Source organism: Phaseolus vulgaris, chromosome 7 (genome assembly GCF_000499845.2).
Source record: "Phaseolus vulgaris cultivar G19833 chromosome 7, P. vulgaris v2.0, whole genome shotgun sequence".
In the NCBI taxonomy this organism is placed as follows: Eukaryota; Viridiplantae; Streptophyta; class Magnoliopsida; order Fabales; family Fabaceae; genus Phaseolus; species Phaseolus vulgaris.
The window spans coordinates 32,476,066-32,499,091 of NC_023753.2; the positions used below are offsets into that span (position 1 = coordinate 32,476,066).

The window sequence follows — 23,026 nt, forward strand, 5'->3', positions numbered from 1 at the left end:
AGATCAAGGTAAACCACTTTTAAACAAAAAAAAAAAAAATCATATTTAACATTGGACAGAAGAATTGTATTCCGTGAAATTTCACCAAGAATCATTAAACCCTATCAAAATCGCCGGACAAGTCTACTCAGATTTTTAAAGAATTTAAAAATGAATAAATGCTTTGCAAAGCATTTTTTTGTGTTGAAACTAAGGCACCTAGCTAATTAAATTTCTCATGTACACTAATATAATATAAAGGCATGTTTACACATTTACGGAACTACATACAGGCAAAGCCATCTGTTTGTTCATACAATGAATATCACCGGCTAGGTGAGAAGAAAGCACCTTAAGCTTCCATGTATTAAGTGGATAAATCACTCATCATACTATATTTTGGTTCTTGTCCACGTCCAACAGCCTTTGCATTAAGGAAGTTAATGGAAAAACTGCATTGAAAGAAGAACAATGGTTAGATAAAGTATTGTAAGACCAATGTCTAATAGAGTCCATAAACTGGATCCCTTGCTGTCTAAGGCAACCAATAACAAAATCTCAAATTTAGTCATAATGATTCTTATTAACACGACACCAAACCAGTTATATCCTGGTTTACATGAGTTAATGTCGGACTAAGAAAGAGAACAATATGACAAGCACCACAGATGGTCCCCCCACCAAACTTTTGTGTCATTGCGTAAGAAAACATTAGACAAGGGCCAGCACTTCGTGAACGATTCTAGACAATAAGACAGAAAAATAGTGCTAGACAATAGACAGAAAAATACTGCTAGACAATAAGACAGAAAAATAGTGTTACCAAACGATGAAGTACTAATACAGGGAACGCTTGCAAGTTGAGGATTATAAGAAAACGGGCAATTTTGTTGCATTTTATATGGTAGGAGACAGGTTCAGATAGAAACAATATACTCATAAACAACAAACAATATATACAAGGGATACTTACATATTTATCAAACTGAGGATCATAGAAAAGAAAAGAGGTTTTTTTGTTCATCTGTTGGATTCAACAGCCATCTACAGAACATCCATGCTGCACCAAGAACTGATAGAAGAGACAACAAGGCCAAGCATCCAAAATGAGAGGGATCATTTGCAATTATTGCAACACCCAGCATTATGGACTCCGCCAAACTAGCAACAGCAATCTCTGTCGTCCCAATGAGATTTGCTTTGGATGATGGGATTCCTATTTGGAGAATCTGTGCCCCTACAACATCGTATGACATGTGTCCTAACCGCGATAAAATCTGCCCAGACAGAAGCACAACAGTTACGTTAACAAAATTCAGTAAGAACAAATTTGACAAAAGTTCATTTCACATGAAAAATCCAAAGTCTGAAAATTTCCAAAAATAAAAAAATGTTTTAATTTGGGACATCTTCTGAGTGTTTTCTCTCCTGCCGCTCATACCAACTTCTGCTATTTTAACAGATATTCAATGACCTGTTGCAACTTTTTTCAAAACTGGTATCCTGTCCCCATCTTATATTAATAAAGGTTCAGACACTTAATACTTTAGTGACTTACAATCAAAAATAAGAAAGTAAGAAGAGGGCTCTGATGAGAAATTGATCCACTCCAGTATACAGCAACAGCTATGCTGAGAAGTACAGCTTGAAATACCAGCCCAACTGCCCCAGCCTGGTACAGAGAGAAAAAAATCTTTAAAAAAAATGCTCCAAATTTCCCATTTGCAAAATTAAAGTTTTAAAGATAGAGAACAAACCTTTAAAATGCCAAATTGCTCGACCAGAGTAGAAGACACAAATGTTGCAGCAACACCCATGAAAGCACACATTCCACTGAATCCTCCTATGATAGATGGATGTAAGCCTGCAGAAATATTGAAAAGAAAATCATGACCCAGCAATAATAATACCAAAAAATTATTCCCCAAACCCTAAAATAAAGAATAAAATGCAGAAAAAATAATTTACACAATGTCAATAATTATTGGTCTAATTATGAAACAATGATTAATGCTTAAAACAATTGCAGAGATTACAACAATGAACCTCACATCAAAACCTGCTACCTTTTCCCTTCTGCATTTTTTACCATTTGTTACACAGCATATAATTTAATATTAACAGTATTAAAAGACGTCAATTAAAAAAACTCCATTTACGAAAGATGACAAATGTAATCACTGAAAAGAGTAAAAAATAAGAAAACGAGGCATAGACTATGTTAATCAAAGCTAATATAAGGTATGAAATGTTTGTCATATTAAACAAATAGATAAACCCCGCTAATTATGAGTTCATGATAGATGGAAGATTTTGAAAAGTCAGGTGCTTCACTATATTGCTAATGCAACAAATTACGTGTTTTATGCGAAAGAAATTTCCCCAGATAAAAAATGTACTATGGAGAAAATTGTCACATACCACGCTGTGTTAAAAATGCGGTCAACAAACTGCCTGGCGTGAGAACAATATTAAAGTAGAGGAGCACCCATGCAAGACTTGCAGGAAGAACAGGTTGACCCAGATACTCCTTCCAGCCAAGCTTGATGGCTTCCAGACCTTTAAAAACTGGTTTTCCAGCAGATGGAAGTAAGTATATTTTAGATACTCAGAGAAGGATAATTCTCAAAAGAAAGAATAGTATACCTATACTATTAGCATCTGTTCCAGAATCTTCATTTAATGTTCTGCAACAGGTTTGTGAAGGATTAGGTCTATCAAGAACACCGGTAGAAAGTTTGTTGGTTAAATAAGTGAAAATAATCTGCAAATTAAGAATGGAGAGTGAAAATGAATTCCGCTTGCAAACTATGGATGTTATTGATCAAGAAGAAAGACAGAGAAATTACTGTGACTGGCAGAAGCCCCATCATTAAGCCAGAAGCAACTTTTAAGCAGATTACAGGATGAAATTTAGAAAGAAGGAATCCAAAGAGCAATGCCCCAGCTATCTGCATACAAACATTTCCTAAGTTTCCAAGACAAATAATATAATTAATATTTCATAAGACAGTTTCTGAATATTTCACTCAAATGGAATGGTAGCAAGCTCTGTAACACATGGAAATTTATAAGCTAGCCAATCAACTTAAGGCAAATATAACAGAAATAAAACAAATAATTACCTCACACAGGAGATCAATTCGATTTAGAACAGCATTTGCCTGTGCAAGTGCAATAGGCCTATTCACTCCTGCCAACTGTGTACAGAAGCCAATGAGTATCAGAACAAGATTTAACTTGAACATAATTTTTAAGGGAACAAATCACATTTCAAGAGATCAGAGGAAGATCCAAATGAATCAGAATGACAATACCAACACAACCCAGTCACGCTCATTTGCAACTCCCAAAGCTACACCACACAGCCTCTCAATAGCCCCAGCTGAAACCAATACGAAAAACCATGGACGCAGAAGCAGACTAGACAATGAAGTATGTCGCACGGAATGGGCGTGAATAATCATTGCCGCAGATAGTAACTGAGCTGCTGCCTGAAAAAAAAAATAGAAGAATGATCCCTTATACAAAAGAGCTCGATCTTCCTTTATTTTATATAGATTATCAAACAACTTGCCTGAACGACTGTTAAGCAATTATATGCATACATTCTTGGAAAATGATCCATAACTTGGCCAACCAAGGGACCACTAACAATTATAGTCACTTTGGTGAAGAAACTCATCACAGCAACCGGCAAAAGACTTGGATGAATCAAGGCAATGGCAGAAGGCCAAGCAAAATTCCAAAGCTGCTCCACTACATTTGCAGCTATGCAACTAGCATAGAAAGCTGAAAATATATAATCTTTAAGTTGAGAGCAGCTTAGATGATTCAACAGCACAGCATCAATGAGTATAAATGGAAAAAAATAAAGTCATTGGACAAGATAGACATCAAACAAAATTCGAGACGGGCTCGGTTCACCTCAATAAAGATAATAACTGTAAGAAACTGTATTCACGACATTGTGATGTCAGTACTTTTGAGGTTAAAGATGATTCATGAGGCCATATGAAACCGAAGAATAGCCATGTCAATATCAATCAATTGAAACCAACCCACGCAATAGACAGTTATTTAATGCTTTCCATTCCAACAGTATATTAGGGAATTTTTGCTCAAGAGAGAAAACTCTAGTTAGTTGTTTGGAAAATCGCCTTAGTTGCGGTCTACCAAAGTTGGTCGCGAAAGTTAGATGTGAGAAAACAACCCACCATGTAACCCAACCGGGTGGGCTGGAGTAGCTGAAAGGGCATGTTGCTCCTCCTCGGACAAAACCTGCAGAACAACACACCATCGGAAGATGAGAAACAGTGAGCAATGATTAACAACACCCTCAAACTCAGTAAAACAAACCTACAGGCAATGTCGTCAAGAGAGTATCTACAAATGTGGCTTCAGAGAGCAAGTTCAAAGATTCAGTCTCAAGAATATCAGTTTTGAGTTTAACAAATGGCACCGGACAGAGAGGCTCAACCACCCCTCTTCCCTGACCCTCATCCTCATCGGCGGTCACATGATCCAAATGCACATCAGTATCCGTCAGCGAACACTTGGAACCAAGACACAAAAATCTAAAACCAATCAAACAGAGAGAAAACGAACATCCATTAACATTTAATTCGCAATGCAAATTTGAAATTTCAATTTCAATTTCAATTTCATTCAACGAGGGAGGACTATTGACCTGTGAGAGGCACGGGGGTAACAGAGATTGAACCCTGGGCCAGGAGGGAGACGATGGCGGATTGAAAATGAAGGAGTGTGAGGAATGGGGAATTTGCGAAAATGGAAAGAGAGGGAGGCCGTAGCAATAGCCATAGCTGTTGCAGCTTGTAGAACTTCAAGCTACCAATCTTCCTCGTATTTATCCAACTCATGCAGTTGCAGTCCCAAAATCACTACGTTGAAGAAACCCCTTTTGCCTCAATGCTCATCCCCAAACAACACTCTTTTCTTTGGTGGAGTCGTGAATGAGATTATTACGGGATATTTCGCAAACACCTTATCTGTAAGAGGTGTTTGGAATGTTGTTGGGTCTTAGCCTGAACTTTCGTCGCGTGCGCTCTAGCAGAGACTGCAACTGGTGTTTTTTGTGTGGACATTTTTTCTCCCTACTTCTTTTTTGAGACTATTACGCAAGAGAATTTTTTAGCAGCCACGTGGCAGCGTCGTTTTATCGTTGCGCACTCTTTTTCGCTTCCTCTTAGCGTGTTTGGTTCATGATTTCACTTGCTAATAAGCCGTGATTAAAAGTGCCATGTAGCACTGCAGGATTCCACACACTAACACTGGTGCTTGGTGGAGGCCCAGTCACTTTCCAATGAGCCCACCCGCACAAATTGGGCCAATATTCAAGCCCACCGGTTCAACTCGTTTGATTTCAATTTAGATTTATTTGGTTTAGATTGAGCGAAAAGAAAAAAATGAATGAATCTTCTTCTAAATCGAACTTAAACAACAAGTAAATAAATATCAACCTTGTTAAAAAGTTAGTGCGAGCAGAAAATGAAAGAAAAAAAGGTGAAATTACGCGTACTTGCGATCCCTTCAAGCATTATAAATCTAAAAGTAGTAGATTAAAACATAAGGAGAAAAGGCCTTAAAGTAATGTGTTTTGCATGAAAAAAGGTGTCTAAAATTTGAAGAGAAGATGTCATTCTGTCTTGTGTGGTAAATTGGAGAGCCATCCATCTGAGTTGATGAAGACTTTCAAGGAATAATTTTGGGCAAATTGAGTGAGAGTCAAATTCTTTTCCCAAGGAACATGTTGGGAAGTTCCAGAACCTGGTCCTGAACACAGAATCTCAGAGTAGAAAAGGCAACTCCTGCATAAACACTATAATATAAGTGCATAAACACTATAATATAAGTATATATGAGTGATGATATAATGGTAAAGGAATGAATAGATGGATCATACACGTCGTCTTTGGAGGTCCAAGCATCCCATCCTGCAGGTCGAACCACACTTCCAAGGTTTGTTTTATAAAAGATAACTCTAGAACAAGGACGATACCCTCTCCCCAGTAACGAGTTACTAGTACCGCTACCAATCACAGAACCTCCTGCAAACACAAAACCAGTTGGCTCACTGTCTAACTTGCGTGCTTGTGCGGTTATGGAACCCAGGGCAGTCACATTCAACACACAATCCTATAATGAATTCAATTAATTGGTTAATCAATGTGAGTGATGTGAAAATCTTTCTTATCAAAAGATCAATCTCAAGTACCCGGTAGTAGGATTGTCCATCACCAAATATGAAGTCCACTGCACCTTCAATCATGCAACCTTGAAAGTAATGACGACCTAATTCATCCCAAAGAGTATCTTGGAAACCAACGAAACCACAATTGAAAAATGCACTTTTGTCTCCAGATATTCTTGCGGCCAATGTTGGAGCCCTTATCCCATCAAAGCTTATCTTATGATTTCGCAAATCTTCCAGTATTTGCAAACCGTACGAGTTCTGAACACAAAAAAAGAAGCTATTGATATCACAATTCAATGTTTTTTTTAATTGACGATGAAAAAGTAGAATACAAGTATTTTTTTTAGGATACTTCAATTTTTATAAAAAAGACATAAACAAGATATATATACCAATTCAATAATAAGAATTTTTTTAATGTTTGATGCACAGTGAAACATAATATTTATTGTTTGGTGTATCTTCCATATCATTACATGTATACACCATAGATAGTACTATTAAAAGTGAATTTGTAATTTAATTTAATTTTATAAAATTGGTTTATAATATGAAATTTGTATTTATTTATATTTATTTTTAAACTAATTTTTTAAGTATATTTTCTCATATTGAAAATATGTTAATTTATGTGTAAAATTATATATTTATAAATAATTTAATAGATAATTTAATAAATTAACGTGATTCTAAATAACTTTAAAATGTTAAAAAATAAATTTTAAATTTAATTTAAACTTATAAAATCAATTTACAGAATAGATTTATATCCATATATATCATATCCAAAAACACTATAATGATTTGTTTCGAAGAAAAAGCAAAAATAGATGAAGAGTGTGGAAGCCAGATAAAATGCAAAAGAAAAATATATCTCAGAATTAAGGCAAAAGAAAAATATATCCAGATTAGTAAAAATATTGATTAAAATTTATAAAAACCTATAAAAATGGAAGAAAATATGTCAGAAAATTGTGTTAAAGAATACGTCCATAGCATTTTTTTTAGTACTCTGGATCTCGCAAACAAAAAGCGACTAATTTACCGTTTAAATAGAAAGAAAAACAATTTAAGAAAAAAATTGCAGCATAATTTATTTTTCTGAAGATTTTAGTAGAAATATATATATATATATATATATAATTAATTATGTTTTATGTATTACAATATAATTAATTAGGGGTGGCAAAGCGGGCCAGCCCATCCCGCACTGACCCGCCCCGCGTTTGGCCCGCCCCACAAAGTTATTGTGGACTAGAATTTCCGCCCCGTCCTGCATAAGAGCTGGTCCGCGGGTTTGCGGGGCAGCTCGCATTTTTTTTAGATTTTTTTTTACATTTTGTTTTTAAAAAATTATCAAATTAAACCTATATATTTATTACTATCAAAGCTAAATTTTTTTTTCTTACTTTTCAAACATAGTTAAACATCAAAACATTAAACATTAAGATAAATATTAAATATCACTATTTTTCCACTTCCAAAACATTAAAAATACTTAATTCCAAAACATTAAACATAAACATTATTGACATTCTTCCATTTCAATAACATTGGATGTCGCCTTAGAAGAACTTTCATCCATTTTTTCAAACATAAACCTAATTACGTTGTCCTAATGCTGCTAAGTGCAAATTTTTTTTTCTTACGAGTTAGCGGGCCAACCCGCCCGCTGTTGACCCGCGCGAGCCGCAGACTAATGTGGGTTAGCAGGTTGAAAAGGTCAGCCCGTCCCGCGTTTTTTACCAACGGGTTGCGGACCGGCCCGCACGGCCCGCCCCACTTTGCCATCCCTATAATTAATTATACTAAGATATAGCTGATTAAGTTTTGGTATATAAATATAAAAACACAATATTAATGATATTAAATAATAATTAATAATGCATTTAATATAATAAATTATTTTTTATTAGCATTTTATTTATATTTATTATAATAAACAAATAACAATATAATATATAATAAAAGTTAAAAATATTTTAATCATATTATTTACAAATAAATAAATAAATAATAATATAATATATAATAACAAATAAAAATGTTTTAACCATATTAACTATAATTAGTAGAAACTTTTCTATTCCTCTCCTCATTTCTTTTATTCTTTTCATTCCATCTCAATTCACACAAACCCTTAACTCTTTATCTCTTTAACAACTTATTTAAACAAAACATTGACAAATTTCAAACGGAAAGTAGTATATTTTATAAATAAATATTAATCAAAATATAAAATTAGTGAAAAGAAAAAGTGCTAACTATGAAAAATATACCAGTTGATTGACTGACCAATGTTTACCTTGATTTCTGTAAGAAAAGGTCAAGCTTTTGTTATTTTCTTTTTAGAAAATTTTTAGGGAAAAAGCACATGAAATTATGTACAAGTTAATTAAGGAATAATATTGATTAATTAGAGATTAAGATATTTTATAATATATGAGTGTAAATCTATTTTATTAGATTGAATTAAGTTTAAAATTTACTTATAAATTTTTATAAGAGTTATTTTGAGTTTATATTGAATTTATATATTATCATAATTATTTTGAATTTATTTGACAAATAAATTTAAAATCTATTTCTTAATAAATAATATTAATGAATGGAAATTAGAGTTTTGAACATATTTATACCTGAAAAGTAATGTCTGATGCAACAAAGTTGTCTGAAAAGGAAGTGAATGTTGAACTGCTATTTGGTGCCACGTGGTCATCAAATGTAATGGTGGTAACATCTTTCCCTCGGCCTTGTATAAAGATGCATGGCTTATTCACTGGGATTTTAACCTTCTCTCTACACACACCATAAATAATTTCACTTTAGAAAAATTTGTTTTCAGAACAGTGGAAAATATCAGTTCAGAATTATAACAAAAGAAAAGAAAATAGAGGAGGAAGAGATAGTAATTTTATGTTGAATAACATACTTGTAAGTGCCAGCATTTATCTGAATTTTGACCCATTTAGTGTTGTTTGGTGATATTGAATCAATGGCAGCTTGCAATGATGTGAAATCTGATGATTTGTTTGATTTATCAACTGTGATGGTGCTTGAAATTTGCGAGCCACCACAATCCACTGCTCCACAAACCCAGAAAGAAGATATAAAAATGAGAGTAATAATAGAAAGAAAGATCTCCATACTCAAATATGATCGATCAACTGGTGCAATTCTCCAATGCTTATTGCAACCATACTTATAGAGTTATAGCAATTGGGATTATTCATTTTAACTGTGTAATCATTTAATATCTATTCAATAACATGTTTGTCATAATGTCAAAATAAATCAGTGAGTTTTAATGAGGAAAAAAGAAAAAAAAACTCTCCCTTTAATTTATTTCTACGTAGTTGACTTTTATTTAAATAATATTTTACATTCATAAGTAAAAAGTAAAAATACTGTAATATTATGGTATAGTTACGTAATTAAAGGATGTGATTAAAATGGTTAGTTTTTTCGTCTTTTTTTTTTAAAATGTGCAGTTTGAATTTGTTGTGGTTATCAAAACCAACGGAAATAATGGTTTATGTCATTTAATTTAATACTATTAATAAGGCATCTTTATTATCTTAGTCATACACAACATTATATTTAAAATTTTATAAAGCCTGATTAAGATTATAATTTGATTTTCCTAATCAGCTTTGTTGTCATGGTATAAAATTTAAAATGTCTTAAATAGATTATCACAATAATAAAAAAATGTTTTTTTATCTTGGATACATCAACCATCAAATAAAATATTAATTAAAGTATAAATTTTATAAGACTTTTTCATTGGAATAAAATTTATAAGAAGGTGTTTTCTTAGGAAAACTCAGAAAAAAGAAATTAAGACATTCACTAACCCAAAACGGTCTACCAAGTTTTGTATGGTCTGACTATGTCATACCAAATTAATCTAGGTTGCATGAAGTTGAATGTATTTTTTTTTATATAATTATCATCCTTAGAAATAATATGTTTTAAAATATTTTAAAACTATATTTTGGATAATTTTTTTGAAAAAACTGTGAACCAAATTTAAAAATACATTTTAAAAAAAAATTATGAGAAAATATCAGTCGGATTAATTTTGATCAAATAATTATTGATATGAGAATTCATTGAATTTTGAAAAATAAATAATGGATAGATTTTAATAATACATAAAATTGAAGAAATGAAGTTAATCCAATTGATTTTTTATATTTTTGTAATAAATGAATTAAACGAGTTTATTAATAGATAGATTAGTAAACAATGGTTTTTGTTACATTTTTGTAATAAATGGATTAAATAAGTTTATTATTAGATAGATAATAATTAATAAACTATGGATACTTTTTATATTTTTGAATAAATGAGTTTATTAATAGAAAAATAATAAAGTATAAACAAATGAATTACTTTGAATAATGTGTTGTATGAAGTATATTTTAGGTATATTTTAGTAAATGAAAAATTACCTTATTATATTTTTTGAGAGCTCTATTTACAGTATTATTTCGTGGACTTTTGGCTTTAATGAGCTAGAGATTAGTTGTTAACTGAGTGGTTCCTTAATCTTAGGGAAGATATTTTCTGGATATTTTGGAATGTGCATTGACTCATTCAATGTTAGTGTTAGCTGTTATTTATTTATTATATTATATTCGTTATGTTATATGTTATTTGACTCGAACGGTCAGTTACTGAGATTGACTTGTCCGGTACCGACCGGTACACTTACCCCAGGCTTGAAGAGATTAATTTATGAAGAGCCGAAGATAACTGACGGAGTTCTCGAGGCGAGATGTGACCATTGGAAGCATTTAATACTTGGCAGGAATGTAACGTTTGCTTTTTTTTAGGAAAAAAACCGTCGTTTTGATATGCATTGTTTAATAAGATAAGTTTGAAGTGGAGATTTTGTGTCGATTCGTATGCCGAGTGGTATTAACCATTTGATGGAAATAGATCCGACAGCTTCTAATGGAAGACGTGGTAACCTCTATTCTGTTTGGTTTCCTATAAATAGGGCATCATTTGAATGTGACAGGGTTTACGCTTTCTTCGTTGCTTATAGAACTTGTGCCATTTGCCCCGAGTGCCGAGTCTACCAGTTTTCTTCTTTAGTTGTAGTATTCTCAGGTCATTAATGTCTTCCTCTCTTGATTTTTCGAATAATGTGGTTGATATCGAGTCTTCTGAGGTTACTTGTACTGCATTTGGCAGTACGGGATAGACTAGTAACTCGGACCATTCCGTCAATCGGAGGTCGGAAGGTTCATGTTATGAATTAGTCAATTCGCGTGTGTTGAAAATTCTCACCTCTTATAGGGATTCTAACGCTTTGGATAAATTTTTATCCAAAGTATCTTAATAAAACCTGATGCTCCCTTAGACGCTTTGATGACTGATATTTGTGGCTACACCGACTGAGTCTGACATGAGCGAGAAAATGCGCCCCATGATTTCCTTTTTGTCTATAATACGGTTTTCCATGATTTACACATAACCCTTCCTTTTGATTACTTCATTATGGGGGTTCTTCGAATCCTCAATGTGGCGTCGATCCAATTGCACCCCAACTCGTGGGCATCTCTTTAGGCGTTTAGGATAATTTGTGATATATTTAAGATTATTCTCACACCTCAATAGTTTTTATTTTACTACAATTCCCATCTAGGTACTCCAATTAGTAGGTTGTCTTTGTCGAGTCGACCAGGGAGTGTTCAGTTTGTGGTGTTCACTACCTCTTATAATTTTTTTAAAGAAAAGTACTTCAAAATATTTTTGAGCCTAGGAGCCGATATTACTTTTATAACACTAAGGGTCAAACAAAATTTTCTTTTCATTGGACTCGAAATCCTAGTCAAATTGCAGCCTCACTGTGGTCATCGATGTCACCTCTGAATTAGGTAGTTTAGTTGTCTTCGATCAACTCCCATATAAGTTGCCTACCCAGGAGTTGGTAGCTTTGTACGGGTCGTCCGAAAGGTAGACGAATTTTACTGGTATGTAAATTTCTTATGTATGTGGTCGTATTCATCATGCTTATGGTGTTTAATTCATTGTCTTGCAACTATCATGACTCAGATGGATCCATCTTTGGGGAACCTCATGACCAACTTAAGACGCCAAATGGCTAATAAGAAGATAACTAGCTTTGAGGCGGTCAGGAAGGAGAATTCGGTCATGTCGATCAACATGGTGCCTCTGCAAGCCATTGCTCCTCATGTGGCCAAAAAACGCGGTCGACCGGCCAAAACGGCACGACTTAATGTAGAAGCAGGGCCATCTGCCAGACGACCATCCATGTTGAGCCCCTTGTTGGAGGTGGTGTCGGGTGTTCAAATTGACATGACTCCGAAAGATGAGAGTATCTTAGCAGTCGTTCCAACAACAACTTGGTCGCAGAGTGGGTGGAGTTATAGAGTTGGCCGCTAGTGGTCAGTCAAACTCTTGGAAAAGAACCACTACAGTGGTGACCAAACAAAATAATGAACTGGTCGAGTTTGCTAGTTCGTTGAAGAAAACATTAGAGGCGATGAAAGCTCTTAAGAAAAAAATACACCAAGACAATGTTGCGGCTGAAAAGGCCCAACAAACTTTAAAAGGAGAGTTGGCGACGATTGAGGCGAAGAAGGCTGAGCTTGCCAAGAAGAAAGTTGAAGCCGAAGAAAGGTAGAATGCACTATTGAAAAAACGGTATTATTTCAGTAAAAAAAAATGCCATTATTTTTATTTTTAATCTACGCAAAGCTTAAACTATTCTCCTGATGGATGAAAAAAATACATAATTAGAAGACCAAATTATTAAATAAAATCATGGATTGCATATTTTATATTATTTTTAATAAAATAACCGATAAAAATACATGTTATTACTTCGTTCTAAATTATCTACAGGTTTCTACATATATATTAAGAATTATGACAAATTATATGTTTTTTTAATAAATTCATTATATTTGTTTCACTTATTTATTAATTATTGAAGTAATATATGTGAAAAAAATAGAAAAAATAGTAATTAATAGTTTATTATAAACTGCAAGTATCAACTATATTATGAAACAAATTAAAGTACTGATTATTTTTGGAAAGTATTTGGAACGAATGTTTTATAGAATTTCTCATTTAACTTTTTTTATTGCAATGTTTTTTTTTTTTTTTTTGTAAAATCACACTTTTCAAATGGGAAGTGTACTGTCTAGGCCGAAAGGTGAACCGAAAGGATGTATCGAAAGTCTCGGCCGAAAGGTTAAATATAAAAAATAAATAAGTAAAATTAAATTAGTTATTGTAGCAAAGCCTATAAGATGGGCCCAAATATACAAGTGTGTGTTTTCAAAATGTTAGGTGCAAAAAGAAAAGACTCAGGTAACTTTTAAGCCCAATAAGAGAGCCTTATAAATAGAGGTTCAACCCAAGAGGTAAGTAAGAGTGAATTTGTCTGATAATTAACTAATACCAATTCTGACTTTGGCATCGGAGCACCTTTCAGGTATACACACCCATCCGTGAGAGGAGACTGAGAACAAGAACCGAGAGATCCAGTTAATCTAGCCCAAAGAAGTGAGAGTCTACAAGTCATATCCAGGTCCAAGTCGAAAGCCCATACCGAGAGGTCCAAGCCGAAAGCCCAGACCGACAACTAGCACTGAGAAAGAAGACCGAGAAGTCAACAGCCTAAAAAAAAGAAGATTGTTTCTAGGCTCTTGTAAGAACATTTTGGCACCCACCGTGGGGCCGAGAAACAGGACAACTGAGGAAGTAAGCAAAGATGAGTAGAAGAGGAGAGCAGTCTGGGAAGCAGGGAGATAATCAAAATTCCATGTCAATGGCTATGCTCATGCAGTTACAAAGAGAGTTTGAAACACTAAAGAAGAGCAATGAAGAAGAGTTAAGTATGTTAAGGACGGAGAATGCGTACATGAAGAGGAAGTTGAATGAAGAGACGATTTTAAACACATCATTTGAAACTGTTCAACCAAGAACACATATCCACCAAATGGTACATAATGAGGAAAGCTTTGAAACTACTAGGAAGAGAATACCAGAGACTTCTGGTATCTTTGTCGGAATATCTGTTAGGAGGCATCCATTTTCCGAAGCCATTATAGAAACCCCACTGCTCGAAAATTGGAAGAATTTAACCATGGAGAAGTATGATGGAGGTACAGATCGTGATGAACACATTGCAGTATACACAACGCATATAAGTTTGTATACGTGGAATGATGTCATTTTGTGTCGAGTATTCCCAACAACTTTGAAGGGAGCGACTCTGAGTTGGTTTACTCGGTTGCCACCGTTATCCATTGATTCTTTCAACACTTTGGTAAAAAGTTTGGAGCTCATTTTGCTACAAGCCGACCACATCATTTAACATCAATTGCCTTAGTGAATATAAGGCAAGAAAAGGGAGAATCCCTAAGAATATTTATGGAGCGCTTTGGAAAGGTAGCACTAAGTATTCGCAATCTCAGTCCGAAAGTCACAATGCATGATATGATTACAACATTGAAACCGGGACCATTTGCCGATAGTCTTTGCAAAAAATCGACAACCAATCTTGATGAGTTAAGACAACATGCATCAAAGTTTATGCAGATAGAAGAGTTGAGAGAATTTTGAGGTCGAATGGAAATGATAAGAAGATAAGTGAAAAGGAAGGAGGAGATTCGTTATAATTAAATAATATTTTTTAAAAATTTACATATTATTACTTATTCAATATTTCTGCAAGATTCACAAGTTAACATTATTGAAGAAGTTAAAGAACTTTTAATTCAAGATAATTTTTATAAGCTTTGCAGACGAACTTTGTTAATATTTTGAATTTTTTTTCAGATTAAAGAAGATATTTTTTACATTTTTTGTTTGCTTACTATTTTTAAAATACCCAGATTTGGTGTGAAAGTATCATACGTTTTAACATTCAAGAATTTATTTAACTCAGTTGATTTTAGTGGAGCGTTGTTCAGAATGAAATTATATATTTTTTAATCCTTTATTGAATGATTCAAAGAAAAGGTAAAATTTTTGGATGAAAATTTGTTTTCCATCAATTCATCCTCTCTAATATTGTTTCCTATTAATACTATGCAGTCATAACAGTATACAACCACATACATGTACCTAATTATGCTCAAAATAATTAGGCGTTTAACCTTTTTTCATCAGATTAAATTCTGAGTTCTCTCCAAACTTAATAGACCTTAACCTAACCTATAATTAACTCTAATTTAAATATAACTCCAAACTCCAAATACTAAAAAAAAAAATCACTCACTGCCCTGACATGTTCAGTTTTCTTTTATCTCTTCATCTCTTCCTTTTCTATTTCTTCTCTCTTAATTTCCTCTTCAAATTTTTAATTATTTTAAAATGTGATTACACTACATTGTAGTTGAAGAGTTAAAGAACATTTCTACCGGTCAGGTTTTTAAATAAAGTAAGTTCATTTTTACTCTTAAGATTTCTTATTCTCTGTTTTTCTCTATGATTTAGTCATCAATTTTAGTGAGGTCAGTTAAGAAGAGTAATCCTCTCAACTTACTCTATTATATACTGATTTTTTGTTTTTTTTTATAACTTGCATTAGGCCCTTAAATCTTAAAAGATAAAATTCTAGAGGTTGCTTGTTAAGCAAGCAATTAAAGTAAAGGAAGCTAAATTTAATTTTTAATAGCACTCTAGGCTAGAAGATCTGGATGTCGAGGGGACGTGGTCTCAATATTCAATTTCTTTTGCATGGATGTTGGGTGTTTATATATTGTGTTGTTTGTTTATATATTATTTAAACTTGTAGAAATATTAAATTTTGATGATTTAGTATTTAAGTGTTTTTTTTCATGTTAAATAAACTTTTGAATGTTGTGGATCACATTTTGAATGATATTGTATGATGAAAATGCTATGGAATTGAATTCATACATTTGTGATAATGTGCGGACTAATGTTTATTGTGTATTAAGTATTGATGTCGATGTGATAATAGAGATCTTCGAACTTCACTGATGATCTAAGTCACATGGGCTAAAATATCAGGTGGTGAGAAGCTTATGGGGGAGTTCATGCACACCGTGACATATGAGATGCACGGTTTGGGTTGTATTGAACTTACCATGATCCTTTCTATTGGATTCGCTGGTAATCTTTGGATTAGGTGTCAGTCTGTAGTAGGACTTACATAATAAGGGTCTTTCAGAAGACATTAGATGTTATTTTGTTGATTGAATATCCTAGATGTGTAGATCCACGTGAGATCTATTTGATTCTTTTATGTTGGGATTTAAAGATTGAATAATTGAGAAATTGATCCTTATAATTCAGTTTTCTCTTTTGATTTAATTGTGTAGATTATAAAATTTTGTTTTCACTGGCTTACCCTTTTTTCTTTTTTTTTTGTTGTGAACTGCGATGACAGTATTATGTACACGAGTTTTGAAAGGCTTTAGGATGTTCTTTTGAACCTTATATATTAAATATTTGTATTTCTGTAAGTTTTAATCATAGATATTTTTTGAAAACTCTAAGCTTAAATAATAGAAAAATATGTAGAACATGTATTATAATAGTTAAATGTATTTTGAGGGTGTTAGAAAGTGGTAGCATGTTTCTTTTATTACTTATCAGTTAATAGAATAATGTGTTAAAATAGTTAATTATGTATTAACTTAAATATTAAATATATATTTTGTTTAAAACTTTATTATTTGTTTGTCATGACTCTACACTTAAAGTATGGGTAGAATTATATTAACTAATAACTTCTACTAAAAAAAAATTAAAATTAGATGACCGAAAAACCAATTTTTTTATACTTTGGGTAGAACCAAAACCAAAAATAGAAACAGTGAAATGCACCAAAATCATATTTATCCGTTGAAATTTTGATGGGTAAAAATAGGAACGCCACGTACTGCGTGCAGCTGTCGCAAAGGCATAAGATCTCCATGTTAATTTGAAGTAGGTGGGGGTTCGTGTTTCACCCTTAGCTTCGTTGCTTGCCTCCTCAAACATGGAGAAGAAAGAGGAGATAACGCTTCCATTGCCATTCCAGACTCCACACACTAACACTGGTGCTTGGTGGAGGCCCAGTCACTTTCCAATGAGCCCACCTGCACAAATTGGGCCAATATTGAAGCCCACCGGTTCAACTCGTTTAGATTGAGCGAATCTTCTTCTAAATCGTGCTTAAACAGAAGTAAATATGGTCCTTGTTAAAAAGTTAGTGCAAACAGAAAATGAAAGAAAAAGTGAAATTACGGGTAAATTCTCTATCTAGTAACATCTACACTTTCATTTCTTTAACTAATATTTTTTTGTTTTTATTTCCCTATTTAGCACTTTTTTATTTTTTATTTTCCTATCTAACACCATTTAAAAAATAAATAAAATAATAATATATTTTTTTTTTTATAATTTTAATTTTGAATGCATTAAACAATAAGTATTTTTAATGTTTAAAATAGATAGAAATATAATTAATGAATAAAAATATCAAAGTAATAAATTAAAAATGTATAGTTTAAAATTATTTTTTTAAGAATGAAGAAAATAAGAAATTAAACCCTACAACAACATAAAAATTGAATTTATAAACATAAATTAATATTTATTTTTATTATTATTGATGATGTAATCATGTTAATTTCAAGTAAAAAAATACAGGACATAATTATAAAAAAACCAAAGTCAAATAGTATTAATTAATAGTGGACACACAAATAATATTGAAGTGTCTACCCTAAATACAAAATCCTAAAAAAAAACTAATGCAAATGTTACACTTAATGCTTAAAAATGACAAGAAAAAAATGCAAAAATAAATAAGTATAGAAAATAAAAACAAAAATAATAAAATAAAAACAAAAAATAAATAAACAATGGTAGAAAAAAATAATAATTAAAAACATATAAGATATAAAATAAAGGAAAAACAAAATAAGATAAATATACAAGATATAAAAAAAAATATAAGAGATAAAGATAAGAGATATAAGAAGATACTAAAGAAGTAGATGTTGATCATAAAAAGAAAAATAAATGAAAGATGATCATTCATTTAATATTTTCTTCAATGGTACATTAAATAGTTTGTGCGAAATGAAACATAACATAATTAATGACGAGAAGTGCACAATCCAATAATGTTGGCACATGTTCTTTTAGTGTGTCTTGGTGTTTGACAATATGAACATTTTTTTGTTCGATCATGTTGTTCTCTTATGTTCATGCCAACCCTTATTCGACTTGACTTAGGTCTCCCCTTTGAGGTTATTTTCATGTCGGGACTTGGGCATAATATTTGACCAGTGTATGCAAACCAATACTCTTTATTTTTTAATTACATCAAATAGTCTTCAGTAACATGAAATATCTGTTGCAATGTTGCTGTTTTTATTTTCTATATTTATTTATTTTTACATTTTTCTTCTTTTTATTTTTAAGCATTAAGTGTAACAATTGCATTAGTTTTTTTTAAAGATTTTACATTTAGGGTAAATAGACACTTCAATATTATTTGTGCGTTCAATATTAATTAATACTAATTGAGATTTTTTTATAATTATGTTATGTATTTTTTACTTGAAATTAATATGATTATATCATCAATAATAATAAAAATAAATACTAATTTATGTTTATAGATTCAACTTTTATGTTGTTGTAGAGTTTAATTTTTTATTTTCTTCATTCTTAAAAAAAAAAATAAACTAAACATTTTTAATTTATTACTTTTTTATTTTTATTTTGTAAAAACTCATTTCTTTATTCATTAATTATATTTCTAACTATTTTAAACATTAAAAATATTTATCTTTTAATATATTCAAAATTAAAATTATCAAAAAATATATTATTTATTTATTTATTTTTGAAATGGTGCTAGATAGAGAAATAAAAAATAAAAGGGTGATAGATGGGAAAATAAAAAACAAAAGGGTGCTAGATATGAAAATAAAAACAAAAAGATGCTAGATAGAGAAATAAAAGTGTAAATGGTGCTAGATAGGGAATTGAGCTGAAATTACGCGTACTTGCGATCTGTTCAAACATTATAAATCTAAAAGTCGTAGATTACAACATAAGGAGAAAATGCCTTAAAGTAATGTGTTTTGCCCAACAGTTACCCAAATTATTTTTGCATGAAAAAAGGTGTCTAAAATTTGAAGAGAAGGTGTCATTCTGTCTTGTGTGGTAAATTGGAGAGCCATCCATCTTTGTTGACGAAGACTTGCAAGGAATATTTTTTGGCAAATTGAGTGAAAGTCAATTTCTTTTTCCAAGGAACACGTTGGAAAGTATTAGAACCTGGTCCTGAACACATAATCTCAGAGTAGAAAAGGCAACTCCTGCACAAACATAACATAATTAAGTATACATGAGTGATGATATAATGGTAAAGGAATGAACAGATGGATCATACACGTTGTTTTTGGCGGACCAAGCATCCCATCCTACAGGCTGAACCACACTTCCAAGGTTTGTTTTAAAGAAGATAACTCTAGAACAAGGACGATACCCTCTCCCCAATAACGAGATACCAGTACCGCTACCAATCACAGAACCTCCTGCAAACACAAAACCAGTTGGCTCACTGTCTGACATGCGTGCTTGTGCGGTCATGGAACCCAGGGCAGTCACATTCAACACACAATCCTGCAATGAATTCAAATAATTGGTTAATCAATGTGTGTGATGTGAAAATCTTTCTTATCGGAAAATGAATCTCGAGTACCCGGTAGTAGGATTGTCCATCACCAAATATGAAGTCCACTGCACCTTCAATCGTGCAACCTTGGAAGTAATGACGACCTAATTCATCCCAAAGAGTATCTTGGAAACCAACGAAACCACAATTGAAAAATGCACTTTTGTCTCCAGATATTCTTGCGGCCAATGCTGGAACCCTTATCCCATCAAAGCTCATCTTTTGATTTTGCAAATCTTTCAGCATTTTCAAACCGAACGAGTTCTGAACACAAAAAAGAAGCTATTGATATCACAATTCAATGTTTTTTTTTTTATTGACGATGAAAATGTAGAATACAAGTATTTTTATATATAAAAAGAGATAAACAAGATATGTATACCAATTCAATAATAAGAATTATTTTACTGTTTGATGCACACGGTGAAACATATTACATGTATACAAGATAGATAGTTGTGTAAAAGAAGATTGGTTGTTTAATTCAATTTTATAAAATTGGTTTATAATATAAAATTTATATTTGTTTATATTTATTTTTAAACTAAATTTTTAGTAATATTTTCATATCGAAAATATATGTTAATTCGTGTGTAAAATTATATATTTATAAATAATTTAATTGGTAATTTAATAAATTAACGTGATTCTAAATAACTTTAAAATATTAAAAAATAAATTTTAAATTTAATTTAAACTTATAAAATCAATTTACAAAATAGATTTATATCCATATATATCATATCCAAAAACACTATAATGATTTGTTTAGAAGAAAAAGCAAAAGTAGATGAAGAGTGTTGAAGCCAGATAAAATGCAAAAGAAAAATATATCTCAGAATTAATGCAAAAGAAAAATATATCCAGATTAGTAAAAATATTGATTAAAATTTATAAAAACCTATAAAAATGGAAGAAAATATGTCAGAAGATTGTGTTGAAGAATACGTCCATAGCATTTTTTTTAGTACTCAGGATCTGGCAAAGAAAAAGCGACAAATTTACCGTTTAACTAGAAAGAAAAAACAATTTAAGAAAAAAATTGCAGCATAATTTATTTTTCTACTAATTTTAGTAGAAATATATATATATATAATTAATTATGTTTTATGTATTACAATATAATTAATTATACTGAAGATATAGCTGATTACGTCTTGGTATATAAATATAAAAACACAATATTAATGATATTAAATAATTATTATTATGCATTTAATATAATAAATTATTTTTTTATTAGCCTTTTATTTTTATTTATTATAATAAACAAATAATAAGATAATATATAATAAAAGTTAAAAATATTTTAATCATATTAGTTACAATTAGAACAAACTTTTCATTCAAATTTATTCACTTCTCTTTAATATATACTTTAATATAATAAATTTTTTTATTAATATTATATTTTTTTATTATAATAAATAAATAATAATATAATATATAATAACAAATAAAAATATTTTAACCATATTAACTATAATTAGTAGAAACTTTTCTATTCCTCTCCTCATTTCTTTTATTCTTTTCATTCCATCTCATTTCACACAAACCCTTAACACTTTATCTCTTTAACAACTTATTTAAACAAAACATTGTAAAATTTCAAACGGAAAGTAGTATATTTTATAAATAAATATTAATCAAAATATAAAATTAGTAGAAAGAAAAAGTGCTAACTATGAAAATAGACCAGTTGATTGACTGACGAATGTTTACCTTGATTTCTGTAAGAAAAGGTCAAGCTTCTGTTATTTTCTTTTAAGAAAAATTTTAGGGAAAAAGTACATGAAATTATGTACAAGTTAATTAATTAATAATATTGGAGATTAAGATATATTATAATATGTGAGTGTAAATCTATTTTATTAGATTGAATTAATTAAAATGTTATAAGAGTTATTTTGAGTTTATATTGAATTTATATAATCATAATTATTTTGAATTTATCTGACAAATAAATTTAAAATATATTTTTTAATAAATAATATCAATGAATGAAAAAGTAGAGTTTTGAACATATTTATACCTGAAAAGTAATGTCTGATGCAACAAAGTTGTCTGAAAAGGAAGTGAATGTTGAACTGCTATTTGGTGCCACGTGGTCATCAAATGCAATGGTGGTAACATCTTTCCCTTGGCCTTGTATAAAGATGCATGGCTTATTCTCTGGGATTTGAACCTTCTCTCTGCACACACCATCAATAATTTCACTTTAGAAAAATTTGTTTTCAGAACAGTGGAAAATATCAGTTCACAATTATAACATATCAGTTCAGAATTATAACAAAAGAAAAGAAAATAGAGGAGGAAGAGATAGTAATTTTATGTTGAATAACATACTTGTAAGTGCCAGCATTTATCTGAATTTTGACCCATTTATTGTTGTTTGGTGATATTGAATCAATGGCAGCTTGCAATGATGTGAAATGTGATTTGTGTGATTTATCAACTATGATGGTTCTTGAAATTTGCGAGCCACCACAATCGATTGATCTACAAACCCAGAAAGAAGATATAAAAATGAGAGTAATAGAAAGAAAGATCTCTCGAGTAACTAGCTCCATACTCAAATATGATCGATCAACTGGTGCAATTCTCCAATGCTTGTTGCAACTATACTTATAGAGTTATAGCAGTTGGAATTATTCATTCTAACTGTGTAATCATTTAATATCTATTCAATATATAACATCTTTCTCATCATTTCAAAATAAATCAGTGACTTTTAATGAGGAAAAAAGGAAAAATAAAACTCTCCTTTTAATTTATTTCTATGTAGTTGACTTTTATTTAAATAATATTTTATATTCATAACTAAAAAATAAAAATACTGTAATATTATAGTATAGTTACGTAATTAAAGGATGTGATTAAAATGGTTAGTTTGTTCGTCTTTTTTTTTTTAAATGTGCAGTTTGATTTGTCGTGGTTATCAAAACCAACGGAAATAATGGTTTATGTTATTTAATTTAATACTATTAATAAGGCATCTTTGTGATCTTGATCATACACAACGTTATATTTAAAATTTTATAAAGCCTGTTGATTATAATTTGGTTTTCCTAATCAGCTTTGTTGTCATGATATAAAATTTAAAATGTCTTAAATAGATTATCAAAATAATA

At 31.0% G+C, this 23,026-nt stretch overlaps 3 protein-coding genes across 4 annotated transcripts; all 3 read right to left on the minus strand.

The window, feature by feature from the left end:
• Positions 1–203: 203 nt before the first annotated feature.
• On the minus strand, positions 204–5,195 carry LOC137830086 (solute carrier family 40 member 3, chloroplastic). 2 transcript variants are annotated; one of them, XM_068637216.1, is made up of 13 exons: positions 4,670–5,195; positions 4,343–4,556; positions 4,197–4,260; positions 3,557–3,771; positions 3,297–3,473; positions 3,105–3,179; positions 2,829–2,930; positions 2,626–2,743; positions 2,401–2,547; positions 1,737–1,843; positions 1,538–1,651; positions 953–1,256; positions 204–431 (listed from the first exon to the last, which is right to left on the minus strand). In XM_068637216.1, the coding sequence occupies exons 1-12, from the start codon at positions 4,801–4,803 to the stop codon at positions 972–974; spliced, it is 1,752 nt and encodes a 583-aa protein (XP_068493317.1). In that variant the 5' UTR covers positions 4,804–5,195; the 3' UTR covers positions 204–431; positions 953–971. The 2 variants fall into 2 exon arrangements, with proteins under 2 accessions (XP_068493317.1, XP_068493316.1); XM_068637215.1 differs by having other exon boundaries at positions 3,297–3,469; positions 3,553–3,771.
• Positions 5,196–5,612: 417 nt separating this feature from the next.
• Positions 5,613–9,429, minus strand: LOC137829401 (probable pectinesterase 29). Its single transcript, XM_068636204.1, has 5 exons — positions 9,399–9,429; positions 9,129–9,279; positions 8,836–8,995; positions 6,218–6,454; positions 5,613–6,138 (listed from the first exon to the last, which is right to left on the minus strand). The coding sequence occupies exons 1-5, from the start codon at positions 9,427–9,429 to the stop codon at positions 5,728–5,730; spliced, it is 990 nt and encodes a 329-aa protein (XP_068492305.1). The 3' UTR covers positions 5,613–5,727.
• A 9,809-nt stretch (positions 9,430–19,238) lies between these two features.
• On the minus strand, positions 19,239–22,551 carry LOC137829402 (probable pectinesterase 66). The gene is made up of 6 exons (XM_068636205.1): positions 22,487–22,551; positions 22,242–22,394; positions 21,928–22,087; positions 19,923–20,159; positions 19,611–19,843; positions 19,239–19,536 (listed from the first exon to the last, which is right to left on the minus strand). Exons 1-6 carry the CDS (start codon positions 22,549–22,551, stop codon positions 19,365–19,367), a joined length of 1,020 nt encoding a protein of 339 aa, XP_068492306.1. The 3' UTR covers positions 19,239–19,364.
• Between the last annotated feature and the right edge of the window lie 475 nt (positions 22,552–23,026).